Source organism: Amblyomma mixtum, chromosome 8 (genome assembly GCF_055824585.1).
Source record: "Amblyomma mixtum isolate Tamu chromosome 8, ASM5582458v1, whole genome shotgun sequence".
Taxonomy (NCBI): domain Eukaryota; kingdom Metazoa; phylum Arthropoda; class Arachnida; order Ixodida; family Ixodidae; genus Amblyomma; species Amblyomma mixtum.
In genome coordinates, this window is record NC_143019.1 from 19,854,413 (window position 1) to 19,882,184 (window position 27,772).

General features: G+C 47.7%; 1 protein-coding gene across 1 annotated transcript; it reads right to left on the reverse strand.

Annotated features, from left to right (window-relative positions):
* Position 1: 1 nt before the first annotated feature.
* Positions 2 to 27,772, reverse strand: LOC149331574 (uncharacterized). The gene is made up of 13 exons (XM_089557373.1): positions 27,766 to 27,772; positions 23,225 to 23,248; positions 22,147 to 22,171; positions 20,978 to 21,066; positions 18,457 to 18,558; positions 15,437 to 15,646; positions 12,330 to 12,543; positions 11,291 to 11,444; positions 10,431 to 10,552; positions 8,003 to 8,153; positions 6,084 to 6,260; positions 2,092 to 2,208; positions 2 to 168 (listed from the first exon to the last, which is right to left on the reverse strand). The coding sequence occupies exons 1-13, from the start codon at positions 27,770 to 27,772 to the stop codon at positions 16 to 18; spliced, it is 1,545 nt and encodes a 514-aa protein (XP_089413499.1). The 3' UTR covers positions 2 to 15.

Genomic DNA, 27,772 nt, shown 5'->3' on the forward strand with positions numbered 1-27,772 from the left:
ATCGGCGTGGCTTGGTCAGTCAGGGATGTGGAACAGGTCGTTCCTGATGATCCTGAGCCGCAAGAACGGGTCGGTCTCGCAACTATTCGTGTAGTCTCCCAGGTGCACGTTGTTCACCAGCCACACCATGTTAGCCCGCAGGTGGGCGCTTTTGTTCATTTGATCGAGCTGCGAGGACAATCGGCGAAATGGTCAGATTACATGTTATGGAAAACAAGTGACAATGGGGTGTACATCTCAGCTCAAACACGTAACTCAGAAAAAAACATTCAGAAGGGGATAGTCACGCTTCTACTAAGAAATTATAGCCACTGCCAAGAGAGGAATGTTGCTACTCTCAATAGGTATAGAGAATCCGAGCTGCTCATCGCGAAAAAAAAAATGAATGCGTTAATAGATGAAAAATTATTACAGGAGTAACCATATATCAGCTCCCATTTCTCGTAATTCACGTATAGATCGGCTTAATGTTTACGATTTATTTGTCTTCTTAACTGATATTATATATGCAAAGGCGTAAAAGATAATTGGTTACCTACGCCGCCACCTACTGAAGAACAACATACAAAATCACCATGATCATCATCAGCCTGTATACGCCCACTGCAGGGCAAAGGCCTCTCTTAAATCTGCAGTTAACTCTGCCCTCCACCCGCTGCGGCCACCATGTCCCCGCAAACTTCTCAATCTCATCCACCCACCTAACGTTTTGCCCCCCCCCCCCCCCTCCCTGCTACGCTTGCCTTCGCTTGCAATCCATTCCGTTCCTTAAGGACCAGCGGGTATGTTGCCTTCGCATTCTATGCCCTGCACAAACTCATTTCTTGCTCTAGACTTGAAATACGACGTCATTAACACTCGTTTGTTCTCTCACCCACTCCGCCCGCTTCCGGTCTCTTAACGTTACACATATAATTTTTCTTTCCATACCTCGCTTCGTTGTCCTTAACTTAAGCTCAATCCTTACGTTAGCCGCCACGTTTCTGCCCCGTTAGTTAGTACCGATAAGATATAACTGTTGTATTCTTTTGTTCCCTGCCATATGCGCTCCACCCCATTCTTATTGTAGTTATTTCCTTGTCATGACCCAGGTCAGCGGTCACTACCTGCGCTAAGTGAACTTATTGCCTTACCACTTCCAACACCTCGACCCCAATTGTAAACTGCTGTTCCTTCGCTGGACTGTTGAACATTGCTTTCTGCATATTAATTTTAGAGCCACTATTCTGCTCTGCCTCTCTAACTCATTGATCATGCTTTGCAGTTCACCTCCGGAGTGACTTAGCAAGTCAATGTTATCAGCGAAGCACAGATTACTAAGGTATTCTCCATTAACTCTTATCCCCATCTGGTCCAATCCAGGCCCCGGAATACCTCCTGTAAACAGGCAGTGAATACCATCGGCGAGATTGTGTCTCCCTCCCTGACACCAAATCATTCTTTAACATGTCTGCGTGGCTCCGCATTGCAATTTGCTTTCGCTTACGTAAAAAGCCGATTATATCAGTCATTTATTTCGTTCTTAACGCGGAAAATTTTACTTAAGTGTTCCATACTGCGCCTTTATTTTCCTCCTCGCATGACCCGACGGTTAGACGCTCGATTCTCTATGAAACACACTACACGTTGGAAGCAAGGCAAAAAAAACAAAAAAAACATGTGCACTTGGTTGTGGAAGCGTTATATGGCATGACCTTCGGCTTTGTGCTTTGTTCTGATTTTGACTCTGTATAAACACTTGACAAATCATTAATTGCGTTAGAATTAGGTTCACATGCACTCTCATTTTAGGGATATTTTGTCCCTACGTGAAATTCGTTTTAACTACGCACTAGCGTCCATTCGTACTTCGTCTTTTTCGGTTCCTGTCATTCTTTATTTCGATACAGTCTTAGTCTATTCCAAGTTATGGACGATTGCTGTAGATTTCTTCCACTGTTTTTTGGGCTGTGGGATTGTTGATCTCTTCCGCTCCATTTTTTGACGGGGCACTGATTTTCCACATAGTTTCATTACTTTGTCTTGCGTGTGTCTTCATTTTGCTGTTTTTTTAAGAACAAATTAGTGAAAGCCGGTTAATTGTCAACTTACTTTCCATTGCATGGTGTCTTTGCTATCCCAGAGGTAGACGAGCTGATCAGTGTCAACAGTTCGCCCAATATTCAGGCCGGCTGCCATCCTTCTGTAGTAGGCCCGACTTTTGCAAACCTAGAAATAGTCGGCGACAAACGAATAATGATGCTCTCTGTGCCTTCTGCGGCACAGCCCGCAGGCTCCAACATGACTACGAAATGTGACCTAAATTATGTACGCCACCATAGCATATTTGAAACAACGGGCTAAAACGCCACGCAAATTTGTAAATCATTTCCTTCATCTTTTGCTGTTTGCAAGCAGCTGCAGACCAATATTACACACTTTTTCGCTATTTTCTAGGCATCGCTCTTAGTAAATGTGAAAATGCCAGCAAAAGCGGAACATGGTCAAATTTGTCATTTTGCCCCGACAACTGGGCCACAACAAAAGTGCATTAAGAAAATCAGACGCCCTGCAGAAATAAATAAATTACTCAGCCTTGCTATGAGTTCAAGGTAAATTGGCATTGTGACTAACTAGGAAATATTTTTCAGCCTAATTCCATCACATTAACTCAATATTCCTGACAATTGCATACTAACTTTAAAAGTTAGGTGGCGCAAAATTACACAACGTCGCTTTCCATGCCCACTTTCTTCTAATGGTCCAGCGATTAACCATAAGAGAGTCGGACCCAGTGCCGAAAGGATGCCTCGGGGGAGAATGTGGTTCTTTAAAGGAACCTTGAAATGATTTCTATGGCCGTATTCTATTGCAACAGTTTTATAGAGGTGGTATTTGTCGGTGTTCGAGCCAAATGTGAAAGCTCTGCGTGGCGCCTATAGTTTACAAATAATTTGAAAAATCGCTGCTCGTACTAAGTCGCAAGCGATTAAGGCGACACTTGAGAGGGCGTTCTGAGCGAGCCTCCTTATTGTGCACGCCCAGGGGGCGTGGGCGGGATGGGACGTGGAGGGCTGCACTCTCGGCCCGTTTTTTTATGCGTAGCATATTGCAATCACTCAGTTCAACCCTTGGGCGCGGCCGGGAAGCCACCAAACCACGTGACGTGACGTCACGACAGCCGGAGGAAAAGCTGGGCCCCAACTCGCGCGGTCGCGCGCGGCCGCAGCCACCACCTGACTCCCGCTAAAAGATAAAAAAAGAAAAGGAAAAACGAAAAAGCAAAAAAAAACAAAAACAAGAAAAAAAAGCAAAAAAAAAACAAAAAAAAGTACGGCTGAGCATGGTGGCGGTTGCCACCGCCCCGTTTCAAAGGGGGCGCTCCTATCCATCCATCCATCCATCCATCCATACATCCATCCATACGTCACGGAGGAAAAGCTGCTGAGAAAATCGACTGCCGCCAAGCAATACCTCGCGCAAAAAGACCGCGCAATATGCAACGCATTCTTGGCTTAACCAAGCTAAGCTTGGGCATCTTTTTTATGCGAAGCATACTACTTTAGCTACCACTTCAGCCCTTCACCGTGGTTATGCGCCTCCAGATCACGTGATACATGACGTCACACCACGTGACACGATGACGTCACGGCAGTGGAGAAACGGGGGCCCACCTCGCGCCGTCGCTGTGGTTGTGCGCCCCCAAATCACGTGATACATGACGTCACACCACGTGACACGATGACGTCACGACAGTGCAGAAACGGGGGCCCACCTCGCGCCGTCGCTGTGGTTGTGCGCCTCCAAATTACGCGACACGATGATGCTTCGCATTCTCCAGGCTTAACCAAGTTAAGCCTCAGCCATTTTTTTTTAGGCGGGCGACGACGTCCAGGGGGCGGCATAAGTAGGAGTGCAAAGGGTTACGTGCAGCCACAGGAAGGTGGCAGAAGTTGTCCCCTTGAGTGTTGCAGAGGACGACGGAGGGGAAAGGCTGGATGTAACCCTGGCATGTGCCGGGAAGAAGAGAAAAGGGACGCAGGAATGGATTCGTGACCGGAAGGTATCACGGTGTCGCTCTTTGTAAATATGAATATCCCGGCAAAAGCGGAACATGGTGAAATTTCTCATTTTGCCCCGACAACTGTGCCATAACGAAAGTGCGGCAAGAAAATGAGACGCCCTGCAGAAATAAATGCATTACACAGCCTTGCTATGAGTTCAAGCTAAACTGTCACCGTGGCTAACTAGGAAATATTTTTCACCCTAATTGCATCACATTAACTCAATATTCCTGACAATTGGATTCGAACTTTAAAAGTTAGGTGGCGCAGAGTTCGCTTTCTGTTCCACTTACTTCTAATGGTCCAGCGATTAACCATAAGGGAGTCAGACCCAATGCCCGAAGGATGCCTCGGAGGAGCATGCGGTTCTTTAAAGGAACCTTGAAATGATTTCTATGGCCGTATTCTATTGAAAACAGTTTTATAGAGGTGGTATTTGTCGGTGTTCGAGCCAAATGTGAAAGCTCTGCGTGGCGCCTATAGTTTACAAATAATTTGAAAAATCGCTGCTCGCACTAAGTTACAAGCGATTCAGGCGACACTTGAGTGGGCGTTCTGGGCAAACCTCATTGCGCACGTCCAGGGGGCGTGGGCGAGATGGGACGTGGGGGGCTGCACTCTCGGCCAGTTTTTTTTTCTTAAGCGGGCGAAGACGTCCAGGGGACGGCATCAGTAGGAGTGCAAGGGGTACGTGCAGCCACAGAAAGATGGCAGAAGTTGTCCTCTTGAGTGTTGCAGAGGACGGCGGAGGGGAAAGACTGGATGTTACATCTTGAAATAATGTTACATCTTGAAATAATGAAATAATGTTAACCAACTCGCCCAGTCTGCAGTACTGGATGTTACCCTGGCATGTGCCGGGAAGGAGAGAAAAATGGCCTGGCTTAGCTTATGGTTAAGCCTAGGATGCGAAGCATAAGGCCGCCGGCGGAGGCTGCGCGTCCGCAAGCGAGCGCACGAGTTGAGCCCCAGCTTTCACAGCTGTTGTGACGTCAGCGCCCCTAGCGGAAGGAGCGGGAGTTAGGACGCCGGTGGAGGCTGCGCGTTCGCAAGCGAGCGCACGAGTTGAGCCCCAGCTTTCACAGCTGTTGTGACGTCATATCACGTGGTGCGCCGATGTAGGTCAAGTGGTAGCTACGTGGCCGCGCGCGGCGCAGCAACGAAGAGCTCGGTTGTGCGGCTAGTATGCTTTGCATAAAAGGGACGCAGGAATGTATTCGTGACCGGAAGTGAGCCGCAGCCAGCCGCTACAGTAAGCGTGGCTAAGGGAAGGGGTATACAGTGGCATGAAGACAGTGGCATGGTATGGCGGTAATGACGATCGGGTTGCGCAGCTCCAAGATGAAATCCCGCAACCACCAAGCTAAAACGGGCTTTATTGGTTAAGTTTTGTTTGGAACGCCGGGTAGAACAGGCAAACACCCCTCCCCCCCCTCCCCCAAACAGCTCCCTTCCCCATTTTTATTTTAATGACCTGAATTTTTTTTGTGTGCTCTTAGCTGGCTTTGAGAGCTGCTTATCTATATACATAAGACTTCGATGAATCTGTTTAACCTCAGCAAAATAGGATCGTTAGCATCTATATGACCACTTCCCGCATTGAAAGAAACAAGAGCAAGGACCGTAAAAATCTGGAAACTGTGGCCAACAACGACATCAAGAGGCAATTCCGCATTCCACTCAAAGAATGAAAGCGCATGGCTCCAGATGGCTTATTGGTAACCGCAAGCTGATAAGCACGACACTGTTCCATCACTGACCCGAAGATGCTGACGGGATCTCAGTTAAGTGGCGAAATTTGTCTTCTCCCACGACCCGAGCTACACGTGCACAACCGCGAGGACGATTTTATCCGCATCCGCAATAGCTACCTGTCAGAGCCATTGTCGTAATGCAAGTTTCTCTCCAAAATACCATCCTCGATTTATTTGCATTCAGCCCCTCCGAACGAATCCCTGTCCATAGCTGTATCAAATTCATGATATAGATGCACTGCCGGCAACATTGAGAGTCGCCACTGTAAAGACGATATTCACTCACCCAGACGTCCAAATGGGTGATGCTGGAGTGGAGGCAATAGGTGTAGACCATTCTGTCATAGAATAGCCCGGTCTGGTTGATCCTGTAGAAGAGCGTGCCTATCTCGAACGAGAGTCCCATCTGGGCGTGCGGCGTCTTGTACACGGTGTCCCTTGATATCAGGACCGCATGGTTTTTCTGCGCAAGCAGCGTTTGTACGGGCGTAGGCACATGTAGTGCTAAGCAATCATATCCCCCGCACAAGGTTTGGTTTGGTTTATGGGGTTTAACGTCCCAAAGCGACTAAGGCTATGAGAGACGCCGTAGTGGAGGGCTCCGGTAATTTCGACCACCTGGGGATCTTTAACGTGCACTGACATCGCACAGTACACGGGCGTCTAGAATTTCTCCTCCAAAGAAATTCCAGCCGCCGCGGCCGGGATCGAACCCGCGTCTTTTGGGTCAGCAGCCGAGCACCATAGCCGCTGAGCCACCGCGGCGGCCGCACAAGGTGCAATTATAGGTATATCACACGTGAACGTATGGCGATGGGCCGTCATGACATTGGTAATAGTGGAATTAATAATCGTGGGCAGTGCGCCTTGAATCCTAGTCCTAAAAAAACACGAAAATTATGAAACTGTATAAAAAAGCCTTCAATATGAGACCATGGTTTTGAAAAAGGAATCCAGCGCAGCATTTTAAGACGAGGACACAAAAGAACTTGACAGGACGTGCGCTGTACTCCGACTATACTGTACTCTAAAACAATAGGTTTGGTTTATTCGTTTATTCGGTTTTTCAACGCCCCAAAGTGACTCAGGTTATGACGGACGCCGTAGTGAAGGGCTCCAGAATTTTCGACCATCTGGGGTTCTTTAACGTGCACTGACATCGTACCGTACACGGGCCTCTAGAATTTCGCTTCCACCGAAATTCGGCCTTCGCGGTCGGGATCGCTTTCATCATCATCATCATTTATAAACCCTTAAGAGTCCCGTGGGGACATTACATAAGGGGGGGGATACAAGTGTCCGACGTTCATACACTTTCATTATGTGCCAGACCCCTTTCTTACTGGCATCCTCTTTTTTTCATGCTATTTCATTCTTCTATTGTCTGTTAAAGAGCTGTGTAGAAAATTGAAAATGCAAATCAGAACCAATCAGTATATTTTAACTAGAAGCAATGCCGGTACGTGAAGCAAGATATGCATGTCTTTAAACTCGAAGCTAAGAAAATAAATCTACCAGAAAGGGGACGCATTTGCAGTGTAGGGTAAATACGTAGAAACAATGGAGGATAGCTCACTAGGATGTGTCTGTATCTATCTAGATGTTCATACGGGCACAGTCACACTTCCTGAGGTCCTGAGATTTAGAAATAACAAAAGTAATGTGTATGAATCTGCGGTAGACGTTGGCAAAAGGCGATTGAAAGATTGGTGGCTTAAAAGTACGGCGGTGACGTAAGGTTACAAATAGAGTATTGAAAACCGGACAACCGTAAAAAGCACAAAAACCAATATGCAAAAAAAAAGAAAAATTTCCAGAAAACGCTGCTAAATTCGACAGATCGGTTCGAGAAATCTAAATAAAGAGAAACACGGAGCATAGTGGAGCTTGTTACTACCCCGTTTCAAACGGAGCGCTGATTAATTCCATTCATCCAGGCACCTATAGAAGGTTCTCGCGCAAGTCGCTCCTCGACGCTTAATCTGTTTTCGCGGAAGCTGGTATAGGTGGCTCGTAGACTGAATCGCGCTTACGAGGAGTGCGGTGAGAGAGGGAACCATAAGAGGGCGGGGAGAGAAGGGAGGACAGGAAAGCGTCATCATCGTGGTCATGAGAGGATTGTGACTGAACTTATAAAGTATGGTTTCAGCGGAGGCCAAAATTAAGAGAGATGAGCTCGAGATCATCTCTCTTACCAAGTCTTACCAAGTCCGGGTACCTCTTTGAAGTCGTTGTCGCTGGTTCAATGCGAAACACCTTCGTGTTGTAGGCGGAGGGCGGCGCTGCGACACAATCGTCGTCATTCTCCTGCAGCCCCGTGGAGCTGACGGCTATCACAATGTCGGCCATCACGGTTCTGCGAAGGAACGTAGAGGTATCTGTTCGTTACGATTCAACTCCAGCCTTAGCCCCTGTTACATGTGAACCCATGAGAAACAATTTGCCAAGAAATCGAGACAGAGTTCATTTCTTTTACCGCCGCACAGGGCAGGCAACCACCAAATTTGTTTTGCTGCAGAATAAAACTTGGAGGGGGGGGGGGGGGGGGGGGGGGGAGAGACAAGAGTTGATCTGAGTACTACTAGACCCGCGTAGTAAGCGTAACACATAATATCCTATTTGGCGATGAACTCGAGATACCTTAATTGATTAGGTCAATATCCCAACTCTGCACCCCTTATTGTACTTGCAGAATTAAGCAAATCGCGAATTCATCTTTCGATCATTCACAACACGAGTTTTTGTCGCCCACAGAACTACCCAACTTTGGCAGCTTCTAAACATTCCTGACGTTTGAACTCAGTAGACTTGTCGCGCATCTGTTAAACAATGCCCTGAGGAGCCGCCGCCGCCTTTAGTACGTGCGGTAGATCAGTAAGAAACATTAAGTACGCAATCTTCGCCATTATCTGATGACAGCAAACAGTCACTGAAGACACGAAAAGCACTGAGAAATGTGCGTTTCTTTTTTTCATTTTTTCGTGTTGGTCAATCAAATGTTTGTGAAGTATAAATTTTTACTTTGTGTAAAGAAATTGGCACGACGCAACAAACACAAAGGACAACAGGGGGGAGACATGAGACCATTGTCCTCCGTTGTCTTTTTTTTTCGCGCTTATTTGTTTATGGTTAACATCACCAACTAGCCCGACACCACGCACTTCTGCATTGCATTTTTACTGAGACAGCTGATTAGAAATTACAAGACCAATTAACTCATTCCTCCACTTGCAGCTTGCAGCGTTGACGTAGAGGTAGAGCATCCTCCTCGCGTGCAAAGGGACCGGGGTTCGAATCCCGGTGCCACGCCATTCACTACCCGGTTAAATAAAAGCTTGGGTTGCCGAAATGGGATAACTTAGGCTGCAGTCAACCTTAACCCGGTGACTACAGCCGCGAAAGCAATCCCTGAAGAGAACAGGATTTGGCCATCGCAGAGTAGTAACCGGCCACCGAACGGGCAAAGAATACACCACCTAATCTACTGCGCACCTGACGCCAAACAATGACAGAAAAAAAATTTCTAAAACATTTCGTACGACCGTGAAGATTTAATTCAAAAATTAAGAATACGCATGCTATGAAAAATATAGGCAAATCTGTACGCTTTGTATGCGTTTTTCTGTTGGCCTTCATATCTTTTGATCGTGTTTCCGCATGAGTTACATATGATGTGTGCGACGTCCGCGAAAACCGTAGATATTCCACATGTTTTATGTGGCTTCCTTATGAGCCACGCAAAAAATAGGATGAAACAAGAGGACAGTCACCAGGAACTTTCTTCACATGGTTGTCGTGGCGAAAAATAAGCCATGACCATAACATCACGACATTAGGCACGACGGGATGCGGCACCCGCATATGGCAGTATATTCGGGCCTTCCTTCAGGGACGCACGGCAGAACTCCACCTTGGGTATATTGCCTACCAGGCTTTCCCCGTGCCTAACCGGGGTACCCCAAAAGGGGCGGTTCTATCCTCTTTACTTTTTAACATTGCCCTAGCGCCACTGGCAAAGACCCCTGCTGCTATCCCAGGGCTGCGCACAGCCATATACACAGGTAGTATAACCCTCTGGACAACTGGAGGATCCCTTCGAACAGCCAAGGATATCCTGCAATCTGCCATAGACATCACAGCCACCTATTTAGCAAACACAGGCCTCCATTGCTCTCCAAATAAATCGGAACTCCTGCAGCTGAAGCCCCTCCCCAGTGACCCCCCAGATTGAACTGTACATGTACGGCAATCCAGTGCCCATTGTGCCTCAGGTAAAGATTCTCGGCCTTCTCATTAACAACACACTCGATGCAACCGCCACCCTTCAGCTCTTGCAGAGACAGACCAAACAGGTCACTGCACTTATAAGGCGGGTGGCAGCACGCAATAATGGGCTGTCAGTGCGTGGCATTTCTGCGACGGCCTGATTGGTGAGTGCTTTGAAAATTTCGTTTCGAGGTTCGGTGAGCACCTTGTGAATCCACGCTATTTCGTTTCCCCAACACCGTCTCCTACCAACTCCCACGACTCTGGATGCGATGTCTCCGCGGCAACGGGCAGTCTGTGAATTAATTGAAGTGTTTACCAGAGTGATACATAGTGGCGCTCAATACAAGCGAATGTGTATACTTACTCGACTGCTAATTTGAACTGCGCCTTGTATACGTCAAATGCATTGCTAACGTGGTAGTCGTAGATGCCCATCGCTAATACTGTTTTCCTGTTGTGGTCGTTTCCCTGTAAGTTCTTAAATTTCTGCAAAAAAAAAAGCAATTTACAAAAAATTGGGTCAGCTCGAACAAACTGATCAGTACAACCACAGGCAGACCAAAAAATAAGTCTAGAGTGAAATGTCTTAATACGGGAACGAAAGCGTTATAGCGAAATATAAGGCAGCATATCACACGCCAGAAATTACAAAAAGGATAAAAATATCCGTCTGTTCTTCTCTCTACCCACCCTTTAGGCATGTTTTATTTTAGTAACCAGCCTAGCGTGGACTTTTGCCATATAGGCATAAACTCTGTTGAAGTGCTTACAGTGCACTCGTCTTACGGTAGTAGGAGACATTTAATTTAGTGTCAATGACTGAGAAATTATCGACAGACACACTGCAACTAAAATTCCGCCCGTACATTACTAGCAATACCACTTGGATTCTTTTCTTGCATTTTTAGTGGAAATCCTCGATACGGCGAGCGTCACTCTGGTCTTATCTGAAGCGGGTTGCTTCCCCGCGAAAAGTGACAAAATCTCTTTACAAGAATCCATTGACGCTGTTTTATCTGCATGTTTTAAAATTACCGATGTGTGTTGCTTTGAACCAGGTCTGCTAGGGGATTGCTCCCCTCTTTGAGAGTTTTAAGAACCCTGCCTTAGGGTCCATCCCCGAACACGCCCACCCGTCTACACTCTTATTCCATGGTACACAAGAAAATTTTGCGCCCGCTTGCCACAACTTTGGATAAAGCAACGCTTCTTCCCGGCACTCACTTGAAGCACGTCTTTTGCTTTGACCATAAGAGTCGTCAGCTTCGCGACTGGTGTCATTAGCGTGAGAAGGCCGTAACTTTTCATGTTGGATGCGGCCAAGCTGTTCAACTGGTTTTTCACACCCTGATTGTCGAATTGGCTGGGCGTCGCGTACCTGGAACGGATTAAGAGACAAGCAATCCGCGGGGCAGCTGAAGTACTGTCGTAGGCAAAAGTAGGGTTCGGCATGGGAATTTCAGCTTAACTGCGTTGCAGTGCCAGTATTTGGATGTTCTCGCTTAGCATAAGCGCGAAAAAAAAACGAGAGAAATTCCACGCCTTAAGATAGAAACTATCATCCTTCGGTTACTTCAAAAGGAGGTGCGAGCATGACGTCATGGTACGTCGCTATTAACTTTTATGCACCACCTTTTCTCACGACATGCATCGGTATGTCCGAAGAGTTTCAATAAAGGGAATGCTAAAGGGCAGTCAAAAAGGCCAGGTCAAGAACTTCGCGGTATGGCATCATAATTGCCATGGATACGCCGCGGACTGAGCTAGAAAACAGACCATGAAGACAGCAGCATTTGCATTTCGTTGCGGAGATAAGGAGGACCTCAAGTGTTTACAGCAGGTAAGCGAGCGGGAGAAATGGCAAACAATATGGGACGCATTGATCGGCCCTTAGTGGCGGATGCGCAAATTTAGTACAAAGTACTTGCTTACAGATTCGTTCTTAGTCCAGCTGCTGAGCTTTACAGAGCTTTACAAACAGTACCTGACATGCCTCCAGTACCAGGAATAAGAACCGCTTGCTAATGCGATAGCAACAAAAGGAAACCGAGACAGCGCAGTTGAGAGGCAATGAAGCAGAGCAGATTGCAAAAAGAGATGTAATAGAAGGTATGCTTGTGTGAGTGCTTGTAGTATTCTTATTAGCCTAGTAAGTACTAAGTCCATTTTTGATAATTCCCGCCAATACCCTATATATCGCCATCCACCACTGACGCCTTAGTCGGCACGGGCCATAAAGAAGTGGACAGACAGTGGATCTCACTGGATGTCAAATGAGATGCCGCCTTTGGTCTTCCTCCGCGACTTGATCTCCTTCTGGAACATTTCCCAGCTGGTGTCGGTCTCGGCGGCGTTCAGCTGATTGGCGACGACGACGATGTCGGTGTAGAACAGGTAGGTGCAGAGGCCGTCCGGGGGCATCATGTACCCCACCACGGCCGAGGCCCCGACAGTGCAGACCAGCTCTTTGACCGAGACTGTCCGCGTGGAAGAGAAAGAGACGCCTGAATAAGGTAGTGTACTCTGCTATTCAGGATACCATAACTGTCTATCACAAGGCGCTTCGCTGAGAAGAGCAGTGTTTAAAAAAAAAATAAACTTTTTGAGCGCCCGGAACTCTGTTGTCATCATCATCATGATCAGCCAGCTTGCGTCCTCTGACCTAAAGGAGCCTTTCATGTGACTTCTATTTAACCCTATCCAGCGCCCGCCTCAGCCACCGTATTCCAGTGAATTTTCTATATCGTCGGGCTCATTTGGCTTCCTGTCACACACTGCTGGGCATCCTTACGCAAGTATTTGGCGGCATATGCGGGGTCTGGACCAATAAATGGCAGCGTGGGTGTTATCAGCAGTGGCCGGCGTCAACAGTATTCCGCGGAAGATCACAGAGTTTCCAGCTCATACAAAAACAGGAACGCCTCTTCTGTAACTCTTAAATTTTATGGACTGCGAAAATTCTTTCCAAGCATGGATGGGCAGCATACAGAAAACAAAAATTCACGCCGTTTTCTGTCGTCACCTGCTAAAATACGCGGAGCCACACTGCCTAGCATGTAATTATTGTACAAGCGCAAAATGTACAGCACACGTTTAACGCGCAAAATGGCAACACAAGAGGCGACGCACTCTGAAATAATTTTTTTTTTCGTGCGGTAGCACTGGAACTCCGCCTTCGTCTAATTGAAGCACCCTGCTTGCTCTTTCTGTGCGAACCGCTTTCGAAGAGCTAGACTGCGGAGCGCTTTTGAATGCAAATTAAGGGAAGACTCGAGACGCTCCCAGTCGGTTTAGACACAGTGGAAGTGAGCGTCGGTTGCACCAACCCACGCACACCCTATAACGCGCATTATATGGTCACTAAGGAAGTAAACTTTACAGGATCCGGCTTCACAGAAATATGTTTCTGCGCAGCCGTGATCTCCAGTCGTTTAGAATTTGTTGTAAGAGTACGAGCATCATGTCTAAAAGTGCTTTTGGCTTTATCGCTGACCTCGGTTTCCTAACTGAGCAGACTTTTTGCCCAGGTACCCGGGGTCGAACCCGACCGCGGCGTACGCGTTTCGATGGAGGCGGAACTCAAAAGCCGCCCGTGTGCTGTGCGATGTGAGTGCAAGTTAAAGGTTGTCGAAATTAGTCCGCAGGCATCAACTACGGCAGTACATTCTTCTTTTACTCCCAGCTTCCTCCCTTTCCTCACGGCGCCGTTTTGGTGTCCACCAAGAAATGTCAGAGCGCCACTTTCTTTCCTCCAAAATCACTGATACTTCGCTCATTATTACACGTACAGCACTAAGGCTGAATAGCGGCAAATTTTCTTCAAAGCCATCCAGCCAGGATCAGCTGGTGAAGAGTGCCTGGCGGGCAGCAACCACCCTTGTTATCCCAGACTTGTGAGAACCACCAACTATACTCTCTCTCCTCTGATTAGGAAACACTCTTCTGTTCGGTTGCAGCTCTCCGGAATTTGCGATATTGCAGCCGAGCCAATATTGAAGAAATGGCGTCGAAGGCCAAGACACCCGAAAATGGAAGGCTGCTGATGAATTAGATGCCTAACCCCAAAGCAAAAATTTAACCTAAAAGGTCTTTCCATATCTACTAATAGCCTAGCGGGTAGGTGAGAAACTTAAGCGCGTCCATGGTGTCTCTCTTTTCTTGCGTGTTATGCCTTTTTTCTAATTTTGAGCATGTTAAGGGAAAAGGCAAATACCGTCAGAAAGACAGACAGCGCTTGTCTTTGTGTATCTTCCTGTGGACATTGTCTTTTCGCGCTGTTCTTCTTGAACATGGCATACCAACTCGCCCAAGCATCAGTCCTAACGAGCTTTCAAAGCCCGATGAAGACAAATATAAGGAGAGCCCCAGAGGGAGCAGATGGCTCCTCGATGTTTCGAATGGACGTGCGTTAAGCGCGCAGGAGTAATTTTGACGAGCAACGGCCCGAAACTGTCATGTCGCCGGAAAAATTAAGAACTGCTGCTTCACCGACATTTAATTATGCGCTCATTACTCGACCGCTACTTGCTCAATCCAAAAAGACTTCAGGATATACAAAGTGCTTCCATTTCATCTGCAGGAGGTTTAACGAAGAGTGATATTCGTCTCCTCGTGTAGTTGTCAGGCCGCATATGTGGACAATATGCAGGCACGCGATAGCGGCAACTCTGGTCAGGCAAGCTTTACCATGTCTACTGAGCGGCATGCGTGAGGTAAGAATACTGGTAGACAAAAATAGAAAATGAAACTGCGTTATCAGCACCACACAATGCTGTCAGCAAAAACAAAATTGGGCTGACGCCAAGAGCACCGTTAAGAGTGAGTGGTTTAACTCAGCCTCATGGTTGTTAATATTTCCACCAGCTGTGCTGTGCAAAAATGTGCGCACAAGCGCAGGGAAAAGAGTGCCTGATAGTTATCGGAGGCATGTGATGGTAAAACGAAATGCATCGTTCACTTCATGTAATTTCTTTACTTCAAGGCTGGTGCCCCATTATTAGCGTTGTACTAAAAGAGTGGCCATAAAAAAGTCATAATCACTTATTACTTTTTTTCTTTGTAGTTTCATTCTTTTGAATTCTTTTCGGTTCATTGTATTAAAAGTTCGAAATGTGAGCTTATTTTTTCCTGTTCACATTGTACACATCGGAAGCACTGAATGTGTTTTAAAGTCGCCTGACTGTATCAGCGAGCATCAGTGAGCTTGTGTTCACTACATTGCTGCTTTCTCCCCATTTACCAATAAAGTACACACAGCATTAAACTAGGCGGACAATTCGCAACTCAGAGAACCGAGAACGAATGCGCCATCTCCGATTGGAAATAAAATATTGAATTGAATATAGCATCCCAGCAGTAGCAGAGACTTACAGGTTTCAGGTGTCGTCGTAGTTGCTTTGGTGGTCGTGGTTTTCTTAGTGGTCCTCTTTGTTTTAGCAGTAGTGCGTTTAGTGGTCGTCGTTGTTTTAGCAGTAGCTCTTTTAGTACTCGTAGTGTTCGTTTTCGGCGTAGGTTGTCCAGCCGAAGTTGTCGATAGCGTGAATGAATCGGGCATCGCAGTTGTTGAGACGGTGACCGAATCTGAAAGCATAAAAGACATTGTTGTAGCACCTCAAGAAATTAAAAGAGGCGCGCACAGCGAGGGCTAAAATTAGGGCACTTTCGTAAACCCTGCCCAAAGCTCAGCTGTCTGTCTGGCCGGAAGCTCCTTGATTTATTCGTTGCCTCTGATGATTGCAAAGCCTATTACAAGTTGTCGGAAGCACGAACTAAGAACGAATGAGTCCGCAATGCTTTCCTTATGTGTTTCCTTACGCACTTTGTTCTGTTTCTTTTATATCATTACATCCTTATGCGTTTTAAGTCGCACTGACAAGTAGTTACTCCCCTACATCATACAATGCCACCATTAAAACGTATTTTAGGAGCGAACATTGAAATACAGGCAAATGGCCCTTGTGCAACTAGTGCTGATGTACATGTATGAGCTTCAGAAGACGCCCATTTCACAAACATAGGCCTAAGCTAAAATGGATAAGCGTGGAGCACCGATGTATTCACAAACGCAGATGATCGCCTGGATCATCTAAATGCCTCTATCTGAATGCCTTTAAAGCAAGCGCAGCGATAAGGTAGCTGCTCAAATAAGGATTATTCCGCTGCATTTCATGCAGTAGGACATTCGAGGCGTAGCAGGGGTTACATTGCATGTTAGTTTGTTGAAAAGTGGCAGGCCCATTCTGCTCTGCAAAGCGCGGCCTCCCCAGGGGCGCTAGGTTTGGAGGTTGTGAGCTTGGTGAAATGCTCGTAGCGCTTCTTTAAAAGAAAACATACCGTAGGGGTCGAAAGTGTCTGAACCGTGCACTCTGTAAACGAAGCCGGTAGCTCTATTATTGGCCACAGGCTGGACACCTCGTTTCTGGAGGTGAAAGTCAAAATCTTGTTCTTTCACTTCCACGAGGGTGCCCTCCAACAGACGGCGCCCTCCAAGAAAAAAAAATTGCTGATAGTTTATCTCTAGTTCAACCTGGTGTGTAAGTGAAAGCTTCATTCCTCTAAGCCAAACTATGAGTCTCGTTGCTGCTTCAACCTCCAGCAGCCTTTTTAGCGTAGCTGGGGGAGTGAAGCTTTCGCTTACACACCAGGTTTAACCGAAGACAAACCATCAGCAAATTTTTTGTTTGACCTTGACCTCACCTTGACCATGACCTTGCCTTGAGAGCCTGACCTGAACTATGACCTTGATGGGCCACCTTGGAGTAGCACCATAGCAACACACCATGGCTCTACAATGGTTTGACGGTGAAAACCCTAAGCGCCCCGAAGAAAAACCCGAGGTCCCGTAGTGAATCTTTCGCTTCAATAGAGCTGGGGCTTCGTTTATTTAGCACACTGCCCCGATACTTTTGGTCTCCGAGTATACATTATGTGTCAGTTGACCGTTTATTAAGTCCTAAGTTTATAACAGGCGAATAAAATTTCGGCTTTAATGGTATATTTCATTAATAGCTGCAAACATTCCAACTACTCTCCGCTGTGCCTCAGTGGTAAAACATTGGGTGAACGAGCCGGAGGTCCCTGGATGAATTCTTGTGCGGCTGTTACATTTCGACTTAAGCAAAACGCGAAAAAGACCTATGTGCTGTGCGATGTCACCGCAAAATAGATAATCATATGTCGAGTAAGATATTTCAAAGCCCTCCAATGCTGCCTTCCTGATAAACCATGGGCTCCTTCGGTACCTAATACCCCACGATTTACAACTTACAACCGTACTGACAAGAGAAAACAAGAAGCCATTGATGCCAAGCCAGATAAATCGTAGATGGTTGGTGCTAGGAAATTGTTTGGCGCTGGAAATCAGCACCAGGACCATAATGGGTTATATTAAATGAGTATAATATGGTTACGTTTCGGTGTGTCCTGAGAGAGGAATGGGTCGGTATATCAACCCCGAAATATAAGGCATATGACCATAACTGAAAGCTTCTTATCACAAGTTTTCCAGGAAATTAACACATGCACTGACTTGGCTAAGTAAACTATGAACCACAACTCAACATATAGTTCAGCACATACGCGGTGGCCAGTTTACTGCAATAAGGCAGTAGTTACTTATTGGCATCCACCCACAGAAAGTAAGCTATACAGCTTGCAGAGAAACTTCGTAGATTAAGAAGAATTCGTCCTTCTCTGCGGTTCGACCCCTACGCCACCACCTAACCGGAACATTCGTTCTCGACCAAATGAGGTAACCAGGATAGCTAGCAGATGGTAGGGCGGAAGCAAATTGGCCAACACTGTTCCCATTTTGAGTTATTTATCAATTCGGACCCGGCATACCATCTGCTATTTCGACGAGTTACGCGCACTGAAGACGTTGCTTTGCCTGCAAGCTTCTCGAAAGCGCATGTATCTTGGTGCGGTGTAGCCAACATCTGTTGTGCCACAGCACCGAGGCTCGGCACATTTTTGGAATTGTAAAAACTGGTATGAATATTGCTTACGGTGGGCTACACTCCTCTCAATAATTAAGCAGGCTGACAGTAATAGTTAAAAAGTTTACTCAATATTACTTAACGAGCCTGCTAGTTAGTATATTTTAACTGTATTCTTATGTACTAGACCACTGTCAATGGTATGCTGAAAAAAAGTTTTTCTAACTCAAAATCCCTATTTTTAAATACTTTTTAAAGTCTTAAGTGAAACACCCTGGATACTCCGAGCCAAACAACGCTAGTTATCCCGAAAAGTGCGTTTCCTACAGCTGCCCCTGGAGAAAATCCCAAGTGTGGAAGCTGAAAGGTAGATAAAAGGTAGTCCTACGCTCTGCAAATGCTCAGCTGGACGACATGCGAAACGGAATGCAAACGCATATTAAAAACACTGACCTGATTTCGTTTTCCTGGATGGCGGCGATGGTGGGCTTCCTTTTATGTAGGTGCCATCCGGGTCTTCGGCGTCGCCAGTTTCGGTAGAATCACCAGCGGGACCTACGTGATTACAAGCAGCGCAGGTGTTACGAAACGTTTCTTCATTGCCAGCACGGAGAAACATCGTGAGATAGAGCAAGGCTGAAGGCTGCGCTTCTTTGTAATGCGTGGTCAAATGGGTAAGTAGCAACCGAAAAAAAAATAGCTGTGGTTGAACGCGGCTGAACTTAGTAAGACGAGCGAAAGCCCTGCTAAAATATACACACACGAAGGTAAGCACACACCACACGCTTTTATATAGCGAGCGGCGCATCACGCGACTTCCGGCTGTTGCGAGAGTGCCGTCGGCTCCGCATACGCAGCTGTTGATGATGATGATGAAGAAACTTTATTTCCGCCAGAAGAAGACCCGTGCCCCTCCGGGTCCGCACGCAGGCGTCCGGAGATGGGCAGCGTCGCAGCTGGAAGACTAGCAACGATATAGTCGCGCAGCTTCTGCTGCCAGACGGGTAGCGTATCGTTGTATGCTAAGGTCGGCACTTCTGAGTATGGTCTCCCATTCCTCTGCATTATTAATTCTGCCATATCCTGGGGCACTGGGGCATCTCCATAGTATGTGTTCGAGTGTAGCGGTATGTCCGCAGAACTCGCACACCTCCGTAGCTGTGGCGAGGCGCAGCGAGTCACGTGATTCGATAGTTGCGAGGCGAGCGAGCGCCGTCGGCTGAACGCACGCGGCTGTGGCGAGTCACGTGGCATGACGTCAGAGCGAAGCCTCCGCTCCTCCTGGTTTGAAGGTCAAATTTCGGAGCCGCAAGACCTTCACCGTTGTACGGGAGAAGTAGAGCTAACGCTCTAAGCGACCTACCTACTACAGACAACAGTAGCGGACACGGGCTGGGACTAACAACTAAAAAAAGAAATTCTTATTAATGATAAAGCCTGCAGTAAAAGCCACGCAGACGCCAAACCAGGAAAAGTAATCTATGAGTGATAATTAAGAAAATAAATATCCTCTGAAGTGAGCGCTACAGAAACTGAACTTAAGCAAGAGTTGCCATGTTTCGCTGTCTGAAAGGCCCTAAAGATTGCGCGTCCCTTAGGTGCATATTGGTAGCCCAGAATGGGAACATCCGCGAAACGCGGGGTACATTTGTCGGTAATCAGCTACGCTGCAAAGCCAGATTTCCGTCTTTTCCGGTACTAATATTTGCCTAGTGTCTGGCCATTCTTTCCTTCGCACATTCTTCTATCTGAACTGTGAGAAACTTTCCTCATGTGAGCGGTGTATTTTAAGTGACTTGTCATTTCCATTACTTGTTACTATGTTTAGTGGTGCACCATTTGTTTTTTGCCGTAAGTAAATACTTAAAGCATGCCAAATCTTCCAGTTACAGATGGAAATACATGGCGATTCTTGTCGAAATTCAGCAAGTATAGCACTCACGTTAAATGAAACTGATCTTTGAATAATTCCACATAGGTTACCTGTCTTGCTTTGGCGCATGCGAGTCAGTTACTCGGCAGTCTGTTCTCAATTAAAATTTCCGTGGTCAGTCCCACCCGTGTGCTATATGTTGTAGCCTGTTGTGCGCGCGTCGTATTTTGGCTGGTGGTAAACCTTTTCGAACATGCTCTAAAGTATCAAAACAGAAGACCCCCCCCCCCCCCTCTCCCGGTTGCTTAAGGTTCCTCTGTACAGCATGGGAATATATCTTCATTATTTCATGTTCCCATCGTTTCCATTCTAACACTCAAGCCCTATTCTTTCTCTCTCTCCGACGCATCAGTGAAGTTAACGTAGGCCACGTGACACTTGGGATGAAAATGACAATTGAGGAAAGGAGATGGTGCAGTCCCTGTCTCGCTTCTGTATGGACACCTCAGCCGCGCCGTGATGGAAGGGCTGAGAGGGGATTGAAAGAAGAAAGGGCTAAAGTTCGGCCATAGTTCGGCCATAGTGGAGCGATCCCAGTTAATTCCCAACACCTGTGGATATTTAATGTCCATTGACATCGCACAGTACAGGGCAGAAAAATTTCCGGCACCCTCCACTATGGTGCCTTTCATAGTTTTAGTGCCCATGGGATCTTAAACCCCATAAACCAAACCCTAAAGATAACCAATACTTGCTTAAAGCACGAAGCCTTGTCAAAGCATTTGAAAAAAGTAGGTCTCATTAGTCCCATTCATCAGTACTGATAGGGACACAAATTTTAGCAACTGATTTGAAAAGCAAATTGTGCTGTTGAGCCGGTTGACCACAGCAGTAAATAGAGGTAGGAAAAAGTGCTACTGAAAATCGTTAGCGTTCGTCCCGCTGCCCGCAATGAGAAGTGCCACGTGTTCGAATTTCGGTGTTGCCTACACCCTGACAGTCAGTGAATGCCGTACCACAAAGCCATCTCAAGGTAGCCAGGAGGAGAACTGTACGACAATACTGCGGAGCCAGCTACAGCGTCACATACAGTCCACTCACCCGTAGCTGCCAGGTAGCCGGCGCCACCGAGCATTCCGAGCAGCAGGCAGAGGGCCAGGAGGATTAGGAGGGGCGATCTCCGGCTTGATCTGCGGGAAGGAGGATTATCGCGTTAGAAGACGTCATCTTTCAACTCCGTTTTTAAAGCACGACTGCTCGTTTTTGTTGCGATGGATTTCCCATGTGACCTTTCCTTAAGGACTATAGCCAAAATGACAAGACCGAAACCCGTTGCTTTGAGTGCAACTGCAAATCCAGTGCGAACAACTCGTGAGAACAAGTGCAGTTCGGAATGTTATCTGTAATACCTATGTGGACTTTGTATATTCTATTTTCCGTGCAACCCAAACGGTAGATACGAAACTTCTGCGGATAGTAGAAATTTATGCTTGAAGACCGGAATGCGCGCACGGGCTCCATCTCATATACACAATAGCAGAAATGACGCTGGAAAAGTGGGGAAAGCTACCGGAAACCGTTGCGAAATGACTAAGCAAAATAAAATATTTTTGCATATTATCGATTTCTTACCGTGACCATTTGGCCTTGATGGTTTTCATTCATTTCGCACTCTGCACTGTGCTCACAAACGAAGAACGAAAAATGAAATGACATTGACGAAGCCGAGAATATGATCTGAATTTAAGAAGGAACATAGGTTCATAACAAATGGATAGAAAACATTCCATCGGATCCATAACAAAAGTTATGGATCCATGACGCTTATGTGGGGTGTGTACGAGTAGTCACAAATTCGATTCCTGTTTTTTGCAGGAGTGCATTTAACAGCTGTATCTTCACCAGCGTTTGTCCGCCAAAAATTGTCCATTCGTCTGGTGTCCATTCACCTACACAAAAAGGAAACAAGTATCTCCAACTGCGCCACTATTGCAGCCACGTGTCGACGGAAGGAAATTGACACGAACAGACGCCAAAACAAAACAGCCATCGAAAATATAGGCGTGTTGCACCAACCGTGGTCGCTCATACAAAAGTTTTTTTGGGGGGCGTTTTTTTTTCTGTCAACTTCCTTCGGCCTGCATATGGCAGGGCAATAGTGGCGCAGTTAAGAGATAACCGCTTTCTCCTGGACGAACGCCGGACGGGCGGCAGAGCAATTTTTGTGGACAAAGACCACGGACAAAGAAGTTATCCACGGACATACTTACTCGCCTTCCTTGCCTTCTTCCAAGGCTGAGGAAAAGGAAATTAAGAAAATGTGTAGGGAAGCCATTTACTGAAGGTGTGACTACTCTTAGCGGTCAAGTAACCATATCTCCTCAGTTCCGTCAGTCTTCACGACAGCGTCTCCACTAGCGCTAATGCAACATGCTTCAGCTGATACTATTCTATGCTGTAAATCCTTATATGAAATGGTAATACGTGGTGTGGTATCATATGCGTAATACGGTATGGATTGGTGAGTTAAAGTTAATCTATAAATAGAAAGGCGTGTAAAGCTGTGGTGATTGAGATTTACTGTTCTAAAGCTGCGCCCTCTGTAAGGCACACGCCGTAGTGAACGGTCCCAGATTAACTTCGAACACTTGGTGCTTTTAGCATACACTGACATTGTACAACACAAGGCCGTCTTTGCCCTTCATTTCCGTCGAACTCAGATGCTGCGGCTTGGAAACAATTCCACGACTTCCTATCTTCGCAGCGGAATGCCTTTCTTTAGTGAGCCTCCGGGTCACATCGGGATAAACTTTAATTGAGAAGTCGTGGTAGATTAAGATCTATTCCTTCCTCTTTCCGGAAGATAGTATACATGGAGTCTTTGAATTTTAAGCCAAGGTGTCGCTGAATCTAGTACCTCTCCTTTCTTCGGAGTGCATCGGGAAATCTCGCCATACTATCGTCGCTTAGAGCCCGTCAGCCCCAAAGCGTGTCAGATCTCGCAGAGCCTACACGCTCACGCGCAACATCGGAAAACAATACGGTTCCGCCATGCAGTTTCGTCCAGTCACCAAGAAGGAAAAGAAGCGAAATTCTGCGAAAAACATGCCAAATTCTTTATCGTCATTCCGGGCGCTATGCGACTGCTAGGTGGCGCAGATGTGTATTTGGCTTGAATAGTGTTCGATGCGATATATAGAATCGGCTCCGCAATTGCCGTTTCATCGAAATAATTTTCCCGTAAGGTCTCAGTTCGAAGGTCATCTTTCGTTTGGCCCTTGCGAACTGGACTTATTGGACTTCTACGAGCGCCAATCGTTCTAAAGATTGTAGGGTCTTGATACTTACTGGACATCTCACTGCTTTCAATTCCTAAAAGAAAGAAAGTAATGTCATGTGCAGCAGGCATAGAACAGAATTCGCTACCGACTATGCTATCCTGTGAATTGGTGCGTTTCTTGTTCGTTTGATCCCTTTTTGACAGGATTTCAAGTGAAATCCTGTCAGGCATCGATGCCTGATAGGATCGGCCTCTCTAAGGACCTTCTAAGCCTTGACTACGGTCTGCGTAGGGACGTAGAGATGCTCAGTGACCGTCTTTTAATGTTCATAGTCCAACATCAAACGCTCATGATTTCTCTGGTATGCGCTTGTTCGACCCTCGTATTCGGCGTTGTCAGTTCAGAGAAGATCAAAAGTTGCCCATTGCTACACCCATTGCTACACCCAGTGCTTCGCCTCAGAGCCTTCGCTGCGTGAAATTGTCTCAGCTGCGGTAAGACGCGCCTGAATGAATCACAGGCAACTAAAAAGCTGAGGCGCGCCGAATTCGCTACATTTCTCTCCCATGCCACTGCAATTTTTAGCAGGGAGCAGTTAACGAAGCGAAAGTATTGTCTAAAAGCGAAAAGGCTATAAAATATTGCTTTGATAAGACGGTGAACAGAATGAAAAAATACCATACAAAGTATAGCAGCTACACACCACTGGATATTGACTCAAGAAATAAAAGCTCATAAATTTAATGGAAGGAAAGCCGACGAAAAGATTGTCGTTAATATGAAGAGCAAGACGTTCCGGCTTCCATGCGGAAGGCTTGATCACCCTCCGTATGGAAGCCGAAACGCCTTCGTCTTCATAGTAACAACAATCTTTTGGTCGGTGTTCCTTCCATTAAATTCATGAATCTTCGACCGGACCAGACGAGTTTTCGTCGAGCGTCAGATTTCAAGAACTAAAAGCATACCGTATAAACTATCAATCGCACAGAAGAAGGCGAAAATTCTAAACAACGCTTATTATACCGTTTGTGGAACACCCGAAAAGAAAAGCCAAACACATATACCTCACGGTTTAACCGGTGTTAAGTGAACAGTAGCGTAACGTTTGGTATACCACGGAGTTAATACGGGCCACAGATCGCGAAAGCTCGGTAAGAAACTGTTGTGTCCCCTTATTGCTTTTGTGTGTGTGCGCCCCCGCGTCCTCCTCCTAACGACAGTTCGCATCCTCCTCCTAACGACCACTCAATCCTCCTCCTAACGACCGCTTGCCCCTCGTCGCACGCTGTCGCCGGATGCCCCCCCACGGTGCGCCCCCGCACCCTCCTCCTGTTCTGGGAAGCCACTCCCTCCCGTGGACGCTTCTCCACTCCCTCCTTTCTTCGGGCGGCCAGTTCGGCTCCTGCCTCGGTCGACGCTGGTCGCACCCTCATCGGCTTTAAATAAACGAAGTCTTAAAGTACCGTGTGCGTCTTCGCTGCATTCAACACAGCGACCGGACACGACAGTGGCGACGAGAAAGTGGATTCGACCCGCGCTACGCAACGCTATTGACAAGCCATGGCTACGCGAGGGTTTCCCAATCAGATACCAGAATTCAACGGCTCATCGTGGTCATCGTGGGTTGGACGCCTTCAGTTCTACTTTGAAGCTAACAACATCACAGACCCAGCCTTGAAGAGGGCCAACCTGCTGACGCTGTGCGGGGAGCAGACCTACGATACTGTCTGCGCCCTTATTCAGCCAAGCACACCAGCGGCAGTGTCTTACGACGACATCGTAAAAGCGCTGCAAAAGCACTACGACCCAAGGCCATCCGAGGTCTACAGCCGGGCTCGCTTCCAACGACGAGATCAACTGGGAGGAGAAACTGTGAGCGCCTACGTAGCCGCGCTCAAGAAGCTCGCTGCCGACTGCAATTTTGGAACGCTGTCGACAACAGCTACCGGGCAGGAGGGAGACGCAGCTTCTTCTGCTAACACCACCATGCTTCCCTTGGACGTGATGTTACGCGACAGATTTTTGTGCGGACTGAGTGACGAGTCACTGCAGCAGCGCCTGTTCGCTGAGAAGGACCTCACATTCAGCAAAGCTTACGACATCGCCGTTCGAGCGGAGAGCGCCGGTCACCAGCAGAGAGGGATTCGCCGGAACATCGAGCCGGTACACCAGACAAGCAACCAGGTGCGCAAGCCTTCTGTTGTTGTAAAATCGGTCAAAAAGGCACAACGCTGCTGGCGGTGTGACGACCAACACAACCCCCAGGGATGTCGATTCCAGTCAGCCACGTGTAATTTTTGCCACAAGCAAGGGCATATCGAAAGAGCATGCATTACGAAACGGAGACTTGCCAGGATAAAGTCACCTTCCCAGCCTAATCACAGCGTCAACGCCCCAGAGAATACGCCGCTATCTGATCTCCATGGAACAACATCAGCAACACCATCTGTGTTGTACGACCTGAACACCATGAATCTCGGCACGCGACCGAAGATTTTTACAGAAGTAAGCGTACATCACCAGCTGATTAAGTTCGAGGTGGACTCCGGCGCAGCCTGTACTCTGATCAGTGAGGACACGTTCCGAACTTCATGGCCATCTGACGCACCCGCCCTGCAACAAGACGACACGCACCTGCGAACGTGGTCAGGACAGAATCTGCCACTATTGGGCTCTGCCAACGTGCAGGTTAACTACAACGGCCAGACCCATACGCTACCTCTGCTTGTTGTGAAGGGCACAGGATCAAGCCTTCTAGGGAGAAACTGGTTTTCTCCACTAGGCGTGATGAAATGGAGTAAACATCAAAACGCCGATGCGCTAAGCCGTCTGCCACTAGACGCAACTGTTGACGAACCATTTCCACCAGGAGACGTTCTGATGTTCGAAGCACTGCCAGAACCTCCGCTTACAGCAGGCACAGTTGCAGCATCTACGCAGAAGTGCGCAGCTCTCCGGCTAGTTTACACAGCTGTTCAACAAGGCAACGTGCATAAACTCAAAGGGGACAACTTCGACGCTTACCGCAGGCGAGCTACAGAGTTGAGCACCCATCGCGGCTGCATCATATTTGGGTCCCGAGTTGTGATGCCGAGAGAACTACGCGCACAAGCTATGTCTCTCATCCACGCCGGACATCGGGGCATCGTTGCAATGAAAAAGTGTGCCAGAAGCTACATGTGGTGGCCTGGCATTGACAACGACATCGAAACAGTGGTGCGAGAATGCAAGCCTTGCCAGAGCAGCCGGAGCGCCCCGCCGAAAGCTCCTGTCCCAGAATGGGAAAAGCCAGACACACCATGGCACACACTGCACATTGATTTTGCAGGACCAATTGAGGGCTGCACTTTCCTTGTGGTCGTAGATGCCTACACAAAGTGGCTTGAGATAAGGCAAATGGGACAGACGACTTCGGCAGCAGTCATTGACAACCTCCGATCACTATTTGCAACGTTCGGCCTGCCGCGCAAGGTAGTGTCGGACAACGGAACACCGTTTGTGTCTGCGGAGATCCTCAAGTTTTATCGCGACAACGGGATCTCATCAGTTACATCGGCCCCCTACCACCCAGCGACAAACGGACAAGCCGAGCGCTACGTAGCCGAGCTAAAACGCGCCCTTGAAAGAGATCAGACAGGCTCGCTGCAGCGCCGCCTTGCGCGCTTTCTCTTCAAGCAGCACACGACGGTTCAGAGCACAACAGGCGAGACCCCCTCGAAAATGATGTTCGAGCGTGAAATGCGAACCCAGCTCACAGCCATCCTCCCCGAGCCAAAGGCAGAGACGTTCCGGGAAGAAAAAGCAATTCCGCGCTGCGGCACGCTTAATGAGGGGCAGCGCGTCCTCGCCCGACAGTTTCTGAAAAAGCCACGCTGGGAGGAAGCTACAATTGTCAGACGCATAGGCCTGCGCTCTTGGCTCGTCAACATACATGGCACAGTAGCACGCCGACATCTCAACCAGCTGCGTAGATTTACGACGCCGTCTGAGAGCTGTCCGCCAGCGGAGAGAACACGTGCACCATTTTCCCACATAGCCTGGCACCTCTTCCCGGAAGAAGAGACTTCGCCCAGGACAGACCCAGGAGACACAGCGAACAACAGCCAGCCTACAAGTGTTTCTCCCCCGAGCGCACAAAGCCAGCGCGCCTCCACGCGTGAGCGCCGACCCCCTGCACGATACCAGGCAACTTTCTAAGGGGGAAGGAAGTGTTGTGTCCCCTTATTGCTTTTGTGTGTGTGCGCCCCCGCGTCCTCCTCCTAACGACAGTTCGCATCCTCCTCCTAACGACCACTCAATCCTCCTCCTAACGACCGCTTGCCCCTCGTCGCACGCTGTCGCCGGATGCCCCCCCACGGTGCGCCCCCGCACCCTCCTCCTGTTCTGGGAAGCCACTCCCTCCCGTGGACGCTTCTCCACTCCCTCCTTTCTTCGGGCGGCCAGTTCGGCTCCTGCCTCGGTCGACGCTGGTCGCACCCTCATCGGCTTTAAATAAACGAAGTCTTAAAGTACCGTGTGCGTCTTCGCTGCATTCAACACAGCGACCGGACACGACAGAAACAAAGTACACAAACTCGTCACAGAAACGCGAAGAGTCTCAGAACTTACCGCTCAT

What these genes read in the sequence shown, in the direction of transcription:
- LOC149331574 (XM_089557373.1), bottom strand. An exon ending in AAGCAAAAGACGTGCTTCAA is followed by an intron (nt 10,553 to 11,290) that starts GTGAGTGCCGGG and finishes TTTTTTTTGCAG; the next exon opens with AAATTTAAGAACTTACAGGG. An exon ending in CAAAGAGGTACCCGGACTTG is followed by an intron (nt 6,261 to 8,002) that starts GTAAGACTTGGT and finishes CTGCTTGCGCAG; the next exon opens with AAAAACCATGCGGTCCTGAT.